This window comes from Lepidochelys kempii, chromosome 5 (genome assembly GCF_965140285.1).
Source record: "Lepidochelys kempii isolate rLepKem1 chromosome 5, rLepKem1.hap1, whole genome shotgun sequence".
NCBI lineage: Eukaryota > Metazoa > Chordata > Testudines > Cheloniidae > Lepidochelys > Lepidochelys kempii.
Window position 1 is genome coordinate 73,495,772 of NC_136384.1, and position 17,726 is coordinate 73,513,497.

Below are 17,726 nucleotides of genomic sequence, written 5' to 3' on the forward strand. Positions count from 1 at the left end.
GGTGATTAAAAAAAAAATCCTTCTAAAGTTCTATCCTGGCTTTATTCTGATGATCCTGGTTTTCCTTGTCACTTAAATATCAGAGTGCCCTTTTGTGAATCTCCCATAAAATTACACAGCCACATGCTGGATCCTCTTTCCTAGAAGAAAGGCTGCATTTTGCAAAACCTGCATATTATGCATGTTGTGATTGTGGGGAAGGACGGGGTGGTGTGGCGGGGACATGGATGCAAAAGGAGAAGGATTGGGCTACAAGAGAAACTTAAATATAGCCTCACTGCTATGTGAAAAGAATATTTTAAAGTACGTTTGTAAAACAAGATATCGGGACATAGGGTCACCAACTGGGGAGTTTCCATTTACTCGGGCTAGCTGTGTCTCACTCATCTTGGCCGTGTTACAGGGTTCAACGCGGATTAGATCTTCACGGAAAGAGACCCCAATTTATTGCCAAGCACAGGCTTCCCTTCACCATGTGCATGTTCCCTGCTCCCACCTCTTTTTTATTTAAACAAACCAATCCAGCAGCCTTCGCAATGAAAGCCCCATTCTCTACCACCAATTGATTTCCTTCTGGCCTCTCAAGGTGTCTACACAGGGAGTGGCAGCCTAGGGATGGGAGGAACTTCAGAGCTTCAGCTGCTGCCCAAGCCACAACATTTATACAGCTATTTTCAGTATGCTAGCATGAGCCTGGGGATGTCAACTGAGGCTCTGAGACTGGCTGCCAGGGGGTGTGTAGACAGACCCTCACTGCTTCAGGCAGGGCAAGAATGCAGGAGTGTGGGCCACTCACCTGGGCCCGGGAGGTTGATTCCCTTCAGCATACAGATAGAAGGTAAAGAGCAGTAGTGTTAAGGTTAGCTATCATGTAGTTCCTTACACAGGTGGAGGGAGAATTAGCTACCCCATCTTATTATGCAGCGCTCCAAAGCACACTACTATGTCAGCAACACCATAGGGATGGGACACAGGAGGAGGGAGAAGCACTGCGGCTTTAAAGGCATTAAACATGGAGGCATTAAGAAGGAAGAAATTGTCCTATCCCTTCTTTCCCCGAACCCTAATACATTTGTGTATTACCCACTGGTAAAGGCTTAGAATGTGTGACTTGTACAGCGATTTTTGCATTGAAAATAAATCACCGTGCTCCATATATGAAAACCACATTCAAATACCCCTTTAGCTATTCCTCATACAGGAGACCCTGTAAGTATGTTCCTTGGCCCGAATTACTCAGATGCAGCGCACTTATGCCATAAAAAGGATCCCTCACAACTTAAAAGAGTTCAACACATGGCACTCAGAGTTACTGGGGCATATTTATGTCATTCAAATCAAATCCACCGTTCTAGCACCACTTCATCATCAACAGCTCAAAAACCCCCTTTCTTTCCAGTTAAGGTTTTTTGTTCCAGCGCTCACATTTTTACACACAGCCAGCCCCCTGCCCCTCATTAATGGACTCATTAAAACCTACACTGCCTCTTCCAGTCCATACAAAGTGCTGCAATGATAGGCATTGTCTTTGCCCAGCATTCATCTGATCATGCCACTCTCCACCAGCTCCCCATTCCCACTCCTTCAAACCAACATGTGGCATAACCTATCAAAATGTGTGAGGTATGACCAAGAGGTGAAATACCTTGTTTTGTATCATGCTGTAAATGGCAGATTACACTGGTTTTTAATTGTAAAGCTAATTAAGATTATTTTCTTCCCCATGTGAAGCCAATAAATTAGTTTTCCAATGTGTTAAATGGTGGGAAGGGCTATGGGAGCTTGCTACTCAGGTTGCAGAGGAGAGGAGGGTATAAACCCCTGTGCAGACTACTCTCAAATGCAGTTAGTGCTCCATCCCCACTCCACAGTACAGCTATACCCCATTGCCCTCTGAGGGCTAGAAGGCCCCCAGTTGCTCTTCTAGCAACTCTGGGGCTCTCAGGTTTCAGAGTGGTAGCCATGTTAGTCTGTATCAGCAAAAACAATGAGGAGTACTTGTGGCACCTTAAAGACTAAAATTTATTTGGGCATAAGCTTTCATGGGCTAAACCCACTTCATCAGATGCATGCAGTGGAAAATACAGTAGGAAGTATACGCACGCACGCGCACACACACACACACACACACAGAGAACATGAAAAAATGGGGGTTGCCATACCAACTCTAACGAGAGTAATCAATTAAGGTGGGCTTTTATCAGGAGGAGGGAAAAAAAAACTTTTGTAGTGATAATCAGGATGGCCCATTTCAAATAGTTGACAAGAAGGTGTGAGTAACAGTAGGGGGAAAATTAGCATGGAGAAATAGTTTTTAGTTTGTCTAATGATTCATCCACCCCCAGTCTTTATTCAAGCCTAATTTAATGATGTCCAGTTTGCAAATTAATTCCAGTTCTGCAGTTTCTCATTGGAGTCTGTTTTTGAAGTTTTTTTGTTGAAGAATTGCGACTTTTAGGTCTGAAATTGAGTGTCCAGGGAGGTTGAAGTGTTCTCCAACTGGTTTTTGAATGTTCTAATTCTTGATGTCTGATTTGTGTCCATTTATTCTTTTGCGTAGAGACTGTCCGGTTTGGCCAATGTACATGGCAGAGGGGCATTGCTGGCACATGATGGCATATATCACATTGGTAGATGTGCAGGTGAACGAGCCCCTGATGGTGTGGCTGATGTGATTAGGCCCTACGATGGTGTCCTCTGCATAGATATGTGGACAGAGTTGGCAACAGGTTTTGTTGCAAGGATAGGTTCCTGGATTAGTGTTTTTGTTCTGTGGTGTATGGTTGCTGGTGAGTATTTGCTTCAGGTTGGGGGGCTGTCCGTAAGCAAGGACTGGCCTGTCTCCCAAGATCTGTGAGAGTGATGGGCCGTCCTTCAGAATAGGTTGTAGATTCTTGATGATGAGTTGGAGAGGTTTTAGTTGGGGGCTGAAGGTGACGGCTAGTGGCATTCTGTTACTTTCTTTGTTGGGCCTGTCCTGTAGTAGGTGACTTCTGGATACTCTTCTGGCTCCGTCAATCTGTTTCTTCACTTCAGCAGGTGGGTATTGTAGTTTTAAGAATACTTGAAAGAGATCTTGTAGGTGTTTGTCCCTGTCTGAGGGATTGGAGAAATGCGGTTGTATTGTAGAGCTTGGCAGTAGACAATGGATCGTGTGGTGTGGTCTGGATGAAAGCTGGAGGCATGTAGGTAGGAATAGCGGTCAGTAGGTTTCCGGTATAGGGTGGTGTTTATGTGACCATCGCTTATTAGCACTGTAGTGTCCAGGAGGTGGATCTCTTGTGAGGACTGGTCTAGGCTGAGGTTGATGGTGGGATGGAAATTGTTGAAATCATGGTGGAATTCCTCAAGGGCTTCTTTTCCATGGGTCCAGATGATGAAGATGTCATCAATGTAGTGCAAGTCGAGTAGGGGTGTTAGAACAACACTTCCTCAGCTCTTGTCCCCTAAGTCAGCCATAAAAATGTTGGCATACTGTGGGGCCATGCGAGTACCCATAGCAGTGCCGCTGACTTGAAGGTATATGTTGTCCGCAAATGTGAAATAGTTGTGGGTGAGGACAAAGTCAAAGTTCAGCGACCAGGTTTGCCATAACATACTGTTCCAGATGGCTTGTAGTCCATCTTTGTGTGGAATGTTGGTGTAGAGGGCTTCTACATCCATAGTGGCCAGGATGGTGTTATCAGGAAGATCACCGATCAACTGTAGTTTCCTCAGGAAGTCAGTGGTGTCTCGAAGGTAGTTGAGAGTGCTGGTAGCGTAGGGGCTGAGGAAGGAGTCTACATAGCCAGACAATCCTGCTGTCAGGGTGCCAATGCCTGAGATGATGGGGCGCCCAGGATTTCCAGGTTTATGGATCTTGGGTAGCAGATAGAACCTGGTCGGGGTTCTAGGGGTGTGTCTGTGCAGATTCATTCCTGTGCTTTTTCAGGGAGTTTCTTGAGCAGATGGTGTAGTTTCTTTTGGTAACCCTCAGTGGGATCAGAGGGTAATGGCCTGTAGCATGTGGTGTTAGAGAGCTGCCTAGCGGACAAAGGAGGTGCTGTCATCATCACAAATAGGTCTAGGCGCTCAGTGACAATAAGTTGGCTAGATTAATTTTAATTTTTCTTTCGTAAACACTGTCAACTACAGCAACATTTGAAGAAAAAGCACAGGCAATAACTCTTTAGGAAGTCTTCCTTATTTCCTGTTGTCCATCACAGGGTTAATGAAACCATTCTCTGCAGCATCCAATACTACCTCTTTTCCAAGACAAGCTGACTAGTTCTACAGTAGACCAGTTCTACTGTAGCATAGCAATTATGTTCCTGTGTGAATTACAGTACCCTAGTAGCCATTTAGAAATGTACCAAGATTCTTATCTTTTTTCATAGAATACATTTCCCAATTTATATAGTGTCATGAACATTTGAATATTAATTTTGTTTTAGTTACAGTGATGGGGACCCCACAAAGTAGCTGCTTATCTGAGGAAGTCCCCTCTCTCTCCCAGCATGACTGCTACATTCCACATCATTTGGGGCACTGAAGCCAGAGCGAGCCCCCTAGGTATGTAAAAAACAGCTTTTGGAAAGGCATTCTCCTTGAGGGTCCCTGGATTTTGGAAATAATTTTCACCACCCTTCCATCTGAAATAACCTGAAGCTTTAGGACACACTGTAATGGAAGTCTGTTGTGGGGGGGGAGGGGAAGAAAGGGTTTATAGGATCTTAGGTGGAGATATTTCAGTTTTGGGTACAATCCTCATTTGCGCAGAGAAGTGTGGATGCTTTGCTTCTGCTCTCTTGGCTTGCGTTTTAGTTTGTCAAGGCTTCCAAGAACATGGGACAGGTATTCTTTGTTATCATCTAACTCGGTTAGAAATGTCCAGAGTGACCTGAAAAAATAGATATCAAATTTATTTGTTATTAGCCATATGTATTAGAATTGTTGTTTGGCCTGTTCATAACCCTCCGGCTGGGTAGGCCATGTTTATGAACTAGCTGAAAGCTCATGCTGTCACACAGTTGTAATTTGTCAAGTCATGTGTATAAAAAGTTGAAAATGCCCTTGATGGTAACATACTGCAAATCCCAGTGATGATTGAACCTGGAGAAATTCTAAACAAGAGCAACAAAAATTCTAAACCATACTGGTAGTTGTTTCCATAACTCCATCCTGACTCAGACATGCTAGGATTCAGAGTGCTGTTTGGGGTTACGATGTGTGCTGGCTGTGTTGATTTGTCTGGGGAGATTATAGTGGTAGATTTGTGCAGGTGGCATTTGGGCCAAGTAATCCATCATATGTGCAGTCTCTCTCATTCAAACCATGAAAGTGTCACATGCAAATTAACTATAATAGTGGTGGTTGGTTGAGCAACCTCTGACATCCCAATGGTCTAGGTCGCTTAGCATGGCCTACCCTTGTGATGTACAGCTACATTAAGACATGTAATTTCATAAAGTCAAAATGGCTGAATACTTAAAAACTCAACAGTAACAGACCGTGAATCCCAGTGACGATTGAACCTGGTGATATTCAGAACAAAAAGCTCTCAACTATGGTTGTAGCTGCTTCTGCCACTTTGTACTGTCCCAAAGACATTTCAGAGTGACATTCCTGGAATCCTATTATATGGATACATGTATATTTAATAGTAACATTCCGAAGTGTTATGTCATGACATCTTCCACCAACTACGTACAAATTCAAAGATTAAGGTTGCTATGGAAGCCTTAATTTTCAATTTTTCACTCCTTTAAAAGATTTTAACTTCCTTGGTCTAAGGAAGCCAATTTCAATTTCTGTAGCAGGCTGTGAAATCAGTACTTGTGGCTTTCCGTATGGCTCAGAAGTAAACTGAAATAGCTGGTAGATGAGAGCTTACAGCTACCAAGTTACTACTCTGCAACAGCAACTTTCAGCGGCTGAAGATTAGTAGATAAAACACTAATATATATAGGTACATAGTGCATCATGGTGAGGAGGAGGAGTTAGAGTAGCAGGGCTGCTGTAGTTCTGTATTTAGGAAGGTAATCAACGTTTCTTCGGATGTGCAGAATACCAGCATTACAAAAACAATGAAAGGTCCTGGCTCAATTGCGGTAGCTCTGCATAGAGAATGTCTGCAGAACTGCCCAGTACTTAATAAACTGGCATCTTGGGCGAATTAACTTCTCCACACCAAAGTTTCCCCATCTGTAAAGGGGGGAGAACTACGCATTCTTATAAAGCAGTTTCAGTTCCTCCATCTGCAAGTGTCAAGTATTATTGCAGGTTTCCATCAGAATGGAGAAGCTATTACACTCTCAAGCCTGTATTGCACCTGTCTGCTCACTATTTATTGGATAAGTGTAATAAAGTGAATACATTCACTGCTTATTTAGGAATTTTAGCTTCACAAGTTTATAAACAGATTCTGTGAAAAGTTGAGGGTTATTATAGCTGGACAGAGTTGTTTGTCATGCTTTCAAGCTACATTTTCAGCTGCTGTCCTGGTTACATAACTGCTTTCATTAGATCTTAAGAGTTTCCAGGTGGTTTTTCTCCAGTTATTAATTCAAGCATTTCATATGGACAAACATTTTCCCTAGTCAAGACACTTGCTGACCAAGGAAGACAATGCAGTAAGCAATTCACACCAATATGAAATTTAGATTTATGTCTACTAGCTTCAGTAGCATTGGAAATCAGAATCAAAACGGTTGCTGTACTGGACTGTTCGGTGCCCATTGTTTGAAGAAGATTGGGACATTAAGAATGACAAGTCATGCATGCCAAGTTGGCTGTTTGCACAGAGACAGATCTTTGTCAATTTAAAAAGATTAAGGTTTCAAACTGATCAAAGTAATTAGTCTCAATGAGAGGCAAAGGCCTGAACAGTTGAGGGACTTAAGAACAAAGCTAAAGGAGTTAATGGGGAACAAATGTGACTTTACAATTTTTTTTGATTATTCTAACTCAAGAGAAACTGAAGCCTGCTGTCAACCATGCTAACATTAAGCCTGAAAAGATCTGACTGAAGTTGTCTAGCTGGAAAAGGAGAAGAGCAAGGGAAGGAAGAAGAGGGTGTTAAATAGTTTAACTGGCATGCTGCCATAGTTTGAAATATTTACTGCTGGTTTATTAGATCTGTAGCTGGTTTTCAAAGCAAAAAAAATGGCAAATGGCATATTTGCTGTGAGATGTGAGCCAGTTTTCCAAAATTTAAAAGTAGTTATGGATTTGGCCACGACTCACTGTTTTCACCGAAGTCCCATTTCTTGTGGTTTTTCATCAAGATTTTCCCTAAAGACTGCAAGGCTAGATCACAGGCACAAGGTGCGACTCTTGTCAGCCATACATTAGAGAACCCTCTAATGTATAATCCACAATGTACAGTGGCACAGTCAGTGCAGGAGATGTCACTCCCCACCCAGGCCAATAAAAGGAGTGCCATTTCATCACTTGCACCCACTTCCAGCACTAGCGCTAAGAACAACTTACGAGTGCTGCTCTTCTCAAGTCTGCTGCTCCAACCAATAGTTGGGAAAGTGGTGGGTTCTTGCCATGAGAAACCTGACAGCTGGTTCTCCAACAAGGAAGAAACACCTTTAAGAAAAGCTAGTTCCAACAACATCCACCCCCTATTTTCATCAGCAGCTTGATGTAACCTTAGAATGCCCCATCACTGCACTTCCCCACACCATGAGGAACTAAAGATAGTCACTGCCAGTTCCCTATGTGGAAGGAAGAGGACTACCCTCCCCATTCACTTCTAATGAGCTGGAAAGGCCAACCCCAGGGTCACTCTCGTCCATCAGCATGAAGAGGCCAAGGTCTTCTTTATTTTCTCCTCTTGGATCAGTTTTAGGCAGATGTCAGGAGCACGTCACTTATTTGGCCTCCAGCAGTGGCTCCTCAGTGAACAGTGAAGCTGAAAATCTGTTTTTAAATGAGAATTTGTGGCTTTTTGATATGCAGGTCAGTGAGGTTACAGCAAGGTTAGGTGTATCATGCATTTTCCTGCTGTATGTCTGTGAAATTTAAGCAATTGAGATTTGTGTCAAATGCAATGGCTAGAAAATGATTTGCTTGAACTCAGAACAGCACCTCAACTGCACCTCTCAAGTCTGATACAACTAGAGATTATATTGGCAAACGGCTGAAAACGTTCAATTTATTGGACTTTATTTGGAATAAAACTATTTAAAAAAAGAGCATCAAACAGTAATTTTAAAATACAACTTTCTGCTCTTCATATTCAGACATTTTAAAGAGAATCAGGACTTTTTTCTTTAAAATAGAAGGGAAGAAATATTTTGAAAGAAATCAAGATGTAATTGAGTGGTATAACACTACCAACATTTCTGGCACTCTACTTCAGAAACCCTCTGTGATGGCACCTTGCCAGAAGGTACCTATACCCCCAGGATTCTGCTGGTTACTTTCCCATCCCATTGTTAATATGCCATAAATATTTAATTAAATTCTCGTTAAGGTAATAAATACTTCATATCAAGTTATTGCATCTGCCTAGTTTGAGCTATACAAGGGGATTATGGAATTAATGTAATAATGCCACACAACTTTAGGAATCCTGTCTATATTGAATAAAATAATTTTATTTTTTGTTTACAAAGGTTATGGAAGCTGACATCTACTTTCAACTGAGACCTAACATAGGGGTTTCTCTACCCAAACATGACGATCATTAAGAACTTTGTGAGGTTCAGTGCTATACTGTATGATAATATGTAAACAGATTTTGAAGACACTTCCCCCATTATAAACTTTGACACAGTATGCACAAATTTTAAAAAATAAAATACAAATGAAAACAAATTTGCCTCAAGGGATTTCTTAGAAGTACGAGCCATTTCAGGAGTCTGCAGTGGCAAACTTCTACACAACTGAAATTTCCTTTTATCCCAGTGAACAACTGGCTAAAGGCCATTCGCTAAAAAAGAGACGCCAGTAACATGGATTTGATTGTATGACTCCAGCACTTAAAAAGAGCACATTGGTTATACATGGCTTTTAACCCTGGGCTACAGTTATGCTACCAAACTAAGCTTGAGTCTAAATCAGTCATGTAGAGATGTGCACGTCATCTGAACACTGTTTAGAGTCCTTAGTTTTCCAGAGCTGATGGAGGTGCTGAAGGCGCTCAGAGGTTCTTGTGCTTACATTCAGGGCCGGGTGAACTTTGCAAATGCCCGATTCCTCCATTAACGACAGGCCACAGATCCCAAAGTATGCATGCAAAGCATCTGAAAACAAAATAGCAAGGGAGTTCATTAAAATGTAAATGCTTCCTGGTGTATCATGCAGTAATAACCAACTGTTTCTGTGTTCCAAAACACCAACCAATTTTAAGCCAAGCACTGAAAGATAAATGGCAAACAGACGTTCCTAGTTATGTTTGGCTTTTTCTAACTCCAAATATAAAATATAATAGTTAACCAAGCCCTACCACACACTGAGTATGAGGAGATGATCTGGAATTTCTGTCCTAAGACTAGACTCTAGGAAGCACAACTACTTTATTCAGTAAAGAGCTCTCCCACCTAGCTGATCACATATGAGAGGTCATGACAGAGATGTGGAAGAGCCTGAGAGAGTCAGGAGCTTATTTAAAGCATTCCCTCCCAGGCACTCTAAAAATATTTCCTTCTAAAACAGGAGGATTTTTTTTTAGCATAGAGAAATTACTCCTGTTACAGTAGCAGCAACCTCTGTAGATGAGGGCATAGATGATAGCTGACTGTTCATTAAAACAGCAAGCTGTATTTTGGTACTAGCAGCTATGAAAAGGCAGAATCTGGAAAGTTCAAGTACCACCATAACACCTCTACCAGCCCATCCATGGGGATTTCTCTAATGCTGGGGAAGAAAGGTACCTCTTATATGGCACTCCCAACCATATCAAGGCTCCATAACCTTTTCAGTTTCATTGTCATTTCACAGTTACCAAACTGATCTTTTTCAAAAAGGTATCTGCACATACTCCAGCCAAATATCCAGAAAGCATCCTTATAAAGCATCGTTGCTGTGCACACAGAAACATGCTCACCACACACATCTCCTTCTGGGTGACCTCACTGAAAATGTGTCTGCCAGCAACAGCTCACCCACGGGAAAACTCCCCAAGCATGCTCACTGAAACCCCTTTACAGAGTACCACCCGACTGCCCATATATGGTAGATTTAACCCAGAGGCTCTGAAGTTGTGCAGGACAGTGCAGAATTTAATGCCAGCCAAAACATACTGACTGTGACAGAAAAAGCAGTGCACAGTTCAGGCTATTTGAAGTGATAATAAAAATCTCAAGGCATTTGAAGGTCAGGAGTTGTGGAGACAAATATTTTGTGAATAAGACACACAGGCAGAAGACAACCATGGAACACAGCAACTGGATGAAGCAAGTATCATTTGCATGGCTTCCTTGCCAAATCTCAATTTAGGCTGTTGTACTCAAATACCTTTACATTTAATGTTTCTTGCATGTTTGTTTTCACATTATTCACTCTCCATGTTTTATCAAGCTAATTCTTTATTTCCCATTTTCCTTCTGCCTCACCTGTGCTCTCTGTATGCTTCGAGATCTTAGGGGTTTTTTTGTATTCTCCTCTGAAGCTTTAAACATAATGGGATTTACACACAAGTAGTGAGGGGGAAATGGATATTAATGGAATCATTCGTTTTTAATGAGACAGTTGTAAAAACAAAAACACAGATTTCTTATTGTTCTTGATACTTGTCGCTGAGCAGCAGCAGAATTAATGTGAGACAGGGGCAATCTTCTTAAATGCCTAACAATGTGAAAGCCTTTTAAACAAAGAAAAAAGTTGGCTTTTGTTTGCCGTATGTGAATACTAGGGAGAGTATATGATTAATTAATGAACAGAACACAGGCCTATGAGTCAAATGTTCCTGCGTTTTATATCTGCAGTGACCCTGATTCACTGGACAAATCATTGTCTCAGTTTCCCCATCTGTAAAATAGGAATAACAATGCCACAAGGGTGTTGAAAGGCTTAATTTATTGTGCTCTGAAACAACGATAAAGATGTACTCTGCAATCCTGTATGCACATATCTGTCTAGATTACTCTCCTCAATTTCTGAGAATCAACTTGAAGTGTTTCAGCTACAGGTGTACTTTCAATGATTTTACACACACAGGGAACAGGGTTTCTTATTTAACAGCCCAGGGATCAAGAGTTACACTAATCCAAACTTGCAGCTCTGCAGATCAAAACAGCACAAAGATAATGAACTGTATCTTTCCTGGCCCATACATCAACAGACTTGTTAAGTTCAGTTTGCAGGGCCACCTATGCAGTCCTCACTATCTTCAAATTCTGTTCTGTTACAATGAAAGCAACAGGGCTCTATAATTTCACTGACAGCATGCTTTGAATTGCAGATGTAAATGAGAACAAAATTAGGTTGGGAGAACCTTTACAACAGGAGAACATAGTCTGACTTTCAGATCCCAGGCTGATTTTGCAGGGGCTGTCTACAGTTTAAAAAAAAAAATCATTTAAACCGTGCACATTTGATACAGAAGCCATTGACTCGCAAATGTGGAATGTTATGCCATTTCTATAGTCAGTCTCCCTTTGGAGTAGAACCGCATTTTAATAAAGAAGGATAGTCTCTTTTCAACTATGCCTCTCTAGCTTTTCTTAAAAGCAGGAACATGAACTTGTCAGCAGCTACATGGAAAAAAAACAGCTGGGAAAAGGTATCACAGTAGACGTACACAGCAATTGTAATTTTGTGAAGTCTTAACATTGTTTTTTTGCTGCTGCTGAATATCAACTAAGAAAATATACTAATTTGTTATTAGGAGATATCCAGGCTTTCGGGACGCTGCCAAGGTTAGCAGAGAGTTATATCAGGTGATTTTTTTTCCCCTAGATGCAGATCCTGCCAGAGTGATCCAGGATAAAACATTCATAATCCCTGCAGTTCTACATTCAACCTGCCTGTTCCATTTTTGTGGTCAGGAAGAATATTTAAGTTTATCACAAGCATGCTCTCAAAGAAGAGCAAATGTTACAGGCACACAGCAGACATGCTTTACAGGAAGTACATAGTGAGTATATGCGTGCCCAATACAAAACCGAAGTAGGAAGGTTCATTTTTATCCAAATTTCAGTCTTGAGTCTTATCTTTAATACACACAGTTTTGTTGTTTAAAATATGTTTAAGAAACCTTTCATACAGTTGAGCTTTTCAACAGGCTGCTTTCTTCTGGTGTATTAATAAAGCAAGATGTGCATGTAGATAAAGAAAAGTGGGATTTCAGTTGCCTTACAATGGTAAGGATTGATCAACAAGATGCAGCAGCAAATACAGCTACACCTCACAAGACTTCAGTGTCCAAAGAATGCTGCTTTTTCCTGTACAGTTTCATCTGAACTCTTCCTTATTCAGCACAAAGTATCCTAGCTCTTCATGGAAAAAATTGGTTAGAGGATTTGCTTAAATGGCTCTTAATGCAACAGGAACACTCTGGAGCTCCTCTTATACCACGCTATAGGTCACTAAAATAATTAAACTAGACAACTGGCTGGTAAAGCTGCATATGGGGGCTGGGATAGAAACAATGTCAAATCTTTTGCTTCCTAGACCAGAAGAGCTTGGGCACATCACAAGAATAATGCCATTTAGAAGGGAAGGAGGAGAAGAAAAATTAAGAGGTAACTGAGACTTAATGAAAATATTGAGGTGCTACAGCTGTTGTCTAGCCTGGGAAAAACCCCCAAACCCCTTCTTGCTGAAAGTAGTGTTCAGATAGCCTCAGGATTAGCAGGGTTACAGGATGAAGGAAAGATTGCTGAAAAGCCACAAGCACTGTTTGCCTTTCCAAGCACGAACAATGATGGGCCATGAGTTTTAGCCTTTAAAGTACAGATTTACTCTGAGGACCATATGTAAAAGTAACATCTTACTCGATACAGCTGCTCTGTATGTGTATTCAATTATTTCTTCTAACTTGACTTTTTATTTCTATTAGCACTGCAGACCCAGTTCCCAGACTAATACTTTACTAAGGCCTTGTCTATATACATAAATTATACCACTTTAATTACACCAGAATAGTTAAAGTGATACAAAGCGCCTAGCATGGACACAGTAAGGAGTACAAAGGTGCTCATACCAGTATAGCAATTCCTGTAGAGAAGGGGAATAAACTATGCTGGCATAAAGCACTTTTATACCAAATATAACAACTGTGTCCACACCATGGACTATACCAATTTAAGTATTTTGGCAGGGGGGAGGGGGTGAGGGGAAGAAAAAAAAATCAACCCTTCCTACCCAATATATAGTTAAACTGGTATAAAGATTGCATATAGACAAGGCCTAGGTCTCCGTAAATTACATTTGTGCAAGCCCACGGAACATGAAAACCAATGGGACTGGCTCAGGTATAACTGGGGGCCTCATTTGAACTGCAGACTATTACTGGGGATCATGCACGAGAAGGAAAGAACTCATCTTGATCCCTGAGGAGTTTCTGCAGGACTGGCAGTTATGTTGACACTAAACTGGGAGGAGTGGTAGATATGCTGGAGGGCAGGGATAGGATACAGAGGGATCTAGACAAATTAGAGGATTGGGCCAAAAGAAATCTGATGAGGTACAACAAGGACAGGTGCAGAGTCCTGCACTTAGGACGAAAGAATCCCATGCACTGCTACAGACTAGGGACCGAATGGCTCGGCAGCAGTTCTGCAGAAAAGAACCTAGGGGTTAGAGTGGACGAGAAGCTGGATATGAGTCAGCAGTGTGCCCTTGTTGCCAAGAAGGCTAACAGCATTTTGGGGTGTATAAGTAGGAGCACTGCCAGCAGATCAAGGGATGTGATCATTCCCCTCTATTCAGCATTGGTGAGGCCTCATCTGGAGTACTGTGTCCAGTTTTGGGCCCCATCCTACAAGAAGGATGTGGGAAAATTGGAAAGAATCCAGCAGAGGGCAACAAAAAATGATTAGGAGGCTGGAGCACAATGACTTATGAGGAGAGGCTGAGGGAACTGGGATTATTTAGTCTGCAGAAGAGAAGAATGAGCGGGGATTTGATAGCTGAAAGGGGGTTCCAAAGAGGATGGATCTAGACTGTTCTCAGTGGTAGCAGGTGACAGAACAAGGAGTAATGGTTTCAAGTTGCAGTGGGGGAAGTTTAGGTTGGATATTAGGAAAAACTTTTTCAGTAGGAGGGTGGTGAAGCACTGGAATGGGTTACCTAGGGAGGTGGTGGAATCTCCTTCCTTTGAGGTTTTTAAGGTCAGGCTTGACAAAGCCCTGGCTAGGATGATTTAGTTGGGTATTGGTCCTGCTTTGAGCAGGGGGTTGGACTAGATGACCTCCTGAGGTCCCTGCTAACCCTGATATTCTATGATTCTATGTGCAAAGTGAGCTCATTTGACCTGGACACTGATATGATAAACAGACTCTCTCAATGCCCTTATTATAAGAGTAGAACCACTCTTTCATATGTGCCCATAAATTAGCTCTACTAACTAAAATATAGCCCGGCTGAAATTTCTGTCACATGTGGATACTGAACAGTTGCTGCCTTTATTATGGCTACATTTTATCTTCTTCTCGTGAGTTAGAGATGGTTTATCCTCTCTATCCTTTATCCTAAATGCTGCTACAAGAGTTATTACCAGTGCAAAGTTTGTTTTCACATTCTGCTACATCTCCATATTTTCAAATTATGTCCAAGATCTGATTACCCATTATTGAAATGCCACCAATTTTTAATATCTGGAACTGAGCTACCTCCTTCCTAAACTCAGATGAGCTCTAAAAACTACACATACAGGGGTTCTAGCTATTACACATATATCAAGCACATAATTAGGCATGAAAGGGGTTAATTTTTATTGATGTCAGTAAATGTCAATTTTACTGTACACACAAATCAATAAAAAAATTTTCATCTATAAATAACTGAAATTTACAGGTAGGCGAAGAAAGAAAAATGCTGATTAAGGAGTTTTATTTAACTCTCATCCACATTCCTGGGATAATGGTGTACCCTGTGAGTTGTGATAGCTCACCAACTAGTAGCCCTCCAACTGTACTGTTTTTGGATCTTGTCACATGTACACAGGTCAGGAAAAAAGACTTTAGTATGAAGAACATTTCTTTTATAGCAAAAATGTATATGGGATACAAATATATCCCAAACATGTTGCACTGTTATCCTGTATTTTTAATAGTTGTGTACATGTTTGCATCTAGTGAGCATCTTGTATTGTAACTGGAAACTACGTCTCCCTCACTAAGCAAGCAATGTGGAGAATGTAGTGAATTTGTATGTGCTAACCACTGCACATTGATGTTGATGTGCAATTGCACACAGGCTCACGCTGAACGAGACTCCTGCTAGTTTTTCAATTTGCGAGTTAGAGTAAGTTTTTTTCTCCTAAAACATTGATGAATTGTTCTTAGATTCCTAATGCATTTGGAATACAAAAACTTTCCTTATGACACAGTCAATGTAATTTTTTTCTTGACACTGCATGAAGATTAAGCATATTGACTTTTTATATGGACATGTGATGCTGACAATTTGTGTTTGAATGGTTATGAAGCTTTAACTTTTGGAATCTCAACCTTGCTCATTAAATATTGTCTTCCCCACTGCCTGAAACTCACTGCATAATTTCTTTCAACAGTGTACATTTAAATGGATAATAAAAATGTTTAAAAATAAATCTATTGTTATGAAAAGTAAAAACTGAATTCTGCAAGCCTACGAATAGATGAAAAGTTTTAGGTACCATTTGTACTTTCCTCTAAGCTTTTTGCATTAGCTTTTTCATTCGCAATATTGTCTGATGTGCTCTTAGTATGTTTATTAAAAAGAACAAGCTCTGGAATATTTGTAAATGGGCCCTTATAAAGATACCCATTACACAATCTATGCTCTTTAGATAAAATTATTTTAAATACATGGAAATACTATTCAGATACTAAATAGTATGACCAGGTTGTTTGCTATTTTCTCTTTCAATAATGGGCAGTTCATTTGTGACATTTTAAAACAAGGAAAAGGGGCAGAGGGAGATGTATACTTTACATTATAAAAATATAGCTTTCCAATTATATGTTATGGCTTACTATTGCACATATTTCTGAGGGGGGCAGAATTAAAAATATTCCTTTATTTGTGTTAAAAATGAGCCACCTCTTGGACCACTGGAATACATTTTGCAACACAACACACATCAAGATTCTGAGAAATAAATTTACCTGGGTGGCTATCTGGCCACTTGGCAAATCCACCAACAAGACGATCTTGAGTTGACAAGATGTAATTTCTGTTTTTCTCAAAATTTGTATATTGGAATATTTTCAAGAGCTGGAAAAAAGTTACAGTGTTACAGAAATACCTATTAAAAGAGAAGCTTTACCATTTTATCAGCTATAAGTGGTGCATTGGGGCATAGTTATGGTAGGTTTTAGTAACCTGTCGTCTTGCAAGGAAGCAGCAGACATGTGTAGCCCAGTACATAAATGTACAGAGATCAAAATAGTTTAGTAATTCAAAGATCAAGCCTATTTGCACTGCCTATAACTAACTTGAGGAGAAAGAAAAGGAGTACTTGTGGCACCTTAGAGACTAACCAATTTATTTGAGCATGAGCTTTCGTGAGCTACAGCTCACTTCATCGGATGCAACAATGAAGTGAACTGTAGCTCACGAAAGCTCATGCTCAAATAAATTGGTTAGTCTCTAAGGTGCCACAAGTACTCCTTTTCTTTTTGCGAATACAGACTAACACGGCTGTTACTCTGTAACTTGAGGAGATGAAGGTTGGTTAACCAAGTCAAACAGGTTAATATAATTGCTACAATATATGTATTACCTTAAGTGTTGCTCCTACCCAAAATGAGTAGCAGGTGTCTACAGGTTTGTTGGGACGTCCATGATAGCCATTCTGTTGTCTCATTATGCACCATCTCTTTATTCTGTTCAGTTCTTTCTCTGAAAATACTTCCTCCAATTTACCCATCAAGCACAGTGAGGCAATACCACAGAACGTGGAGCCACCTGTAAGAAATAATTCTGTTTCTGCAACATTTTTTCATTGAAGTTAAAACTTCTGATTAAGACAAGACAAGATACCAAGTAGTAGTACAAAATATCAAACAAACAGAGTTGTGTAAAGGAGTTCAGAAAGGTCTGAAGTCTAAAATCCAGACAAATAAGGTGATCCTTAATCCAACACAGAGGTCAAAGTATTACACATACTATTACAAATGGAATTTGGTGGGCCTCAGTGCTGCCTCATTATGTAAATGCTCTCGCTCATTTGCCCACCGCCATGGCACCACCACTACTCACTGCTGCAGACTGGTTTCCATACGTAACATTACACAAACAAGCTAATGGGAAGCAGGAATCTGAAGCAGTGGTGTCACATTTAAAGAGGCAGGCTGAGCGAATGAGCGAGCCACATCATTCCAGTACAAGAAAAAAGGCTTCAGTCAAAATACACCAAATTTTCCCATGCCTGATTAGATTTACTTTAGGAGTGATATGGTGGAAGTTTCTCTCCCCTTCAAAGAGGGAGGGGAAGAAAGTTCCTTAACCCCTCCCAACCTTTAATTCCTACAGAACATTTACTATAGCGGTTTTCTTCCTGCTGCTGCTCCAACTTGGAGATTTATTGGTTTCAGGCCCGTAAACAGCTGGCTGCTGAACCACCTCATTCACCCACCCTTCCT

At 40.8% G+C, this 17,726-nt stretch overlaps 1 protein-coding gene across 3 annotated transcripts in view; it reads right to left on the reverse strand.

Moving 5' to 3' along the window:
* Positions 1–1,998: 1,998 nt before the first annotated feature.
* PGGT1B (protein geranylgeranyltransferase type I subunit beta) overlaps positions 1,999–17,726 on the reverse strand; it is a 73,896-nt gene continuing 58,168 nt past the window's right edge. For 2 of the 3 annotated variants that reach the window (XM_073344733.2, XM_073344734.2), the window contains 3 exons: positions 16,865–17,049; positions 16,248–16,356; positions 8,562–9,236 (listed from right to left, as the gene is read on the reverse strand). In XM_073344733.2, coding sequence (XP_073200834.2) covers positions 9,055–9,236; positions 16,248–16,356; positions 16,865–17,049 — 476 coding nt within the window. In that variant the 3' untranslated portion in view covers positions 8,562–9,054. Of the gene's footprint in view, positions 4,880–8,561; positions 9,237–16,247; positions 16,357–16,864; positions 17,050–17,726 lie in introns of those variants that run through there. The other variant, XM_073344735.2, reaches the window with a different exon arrangement.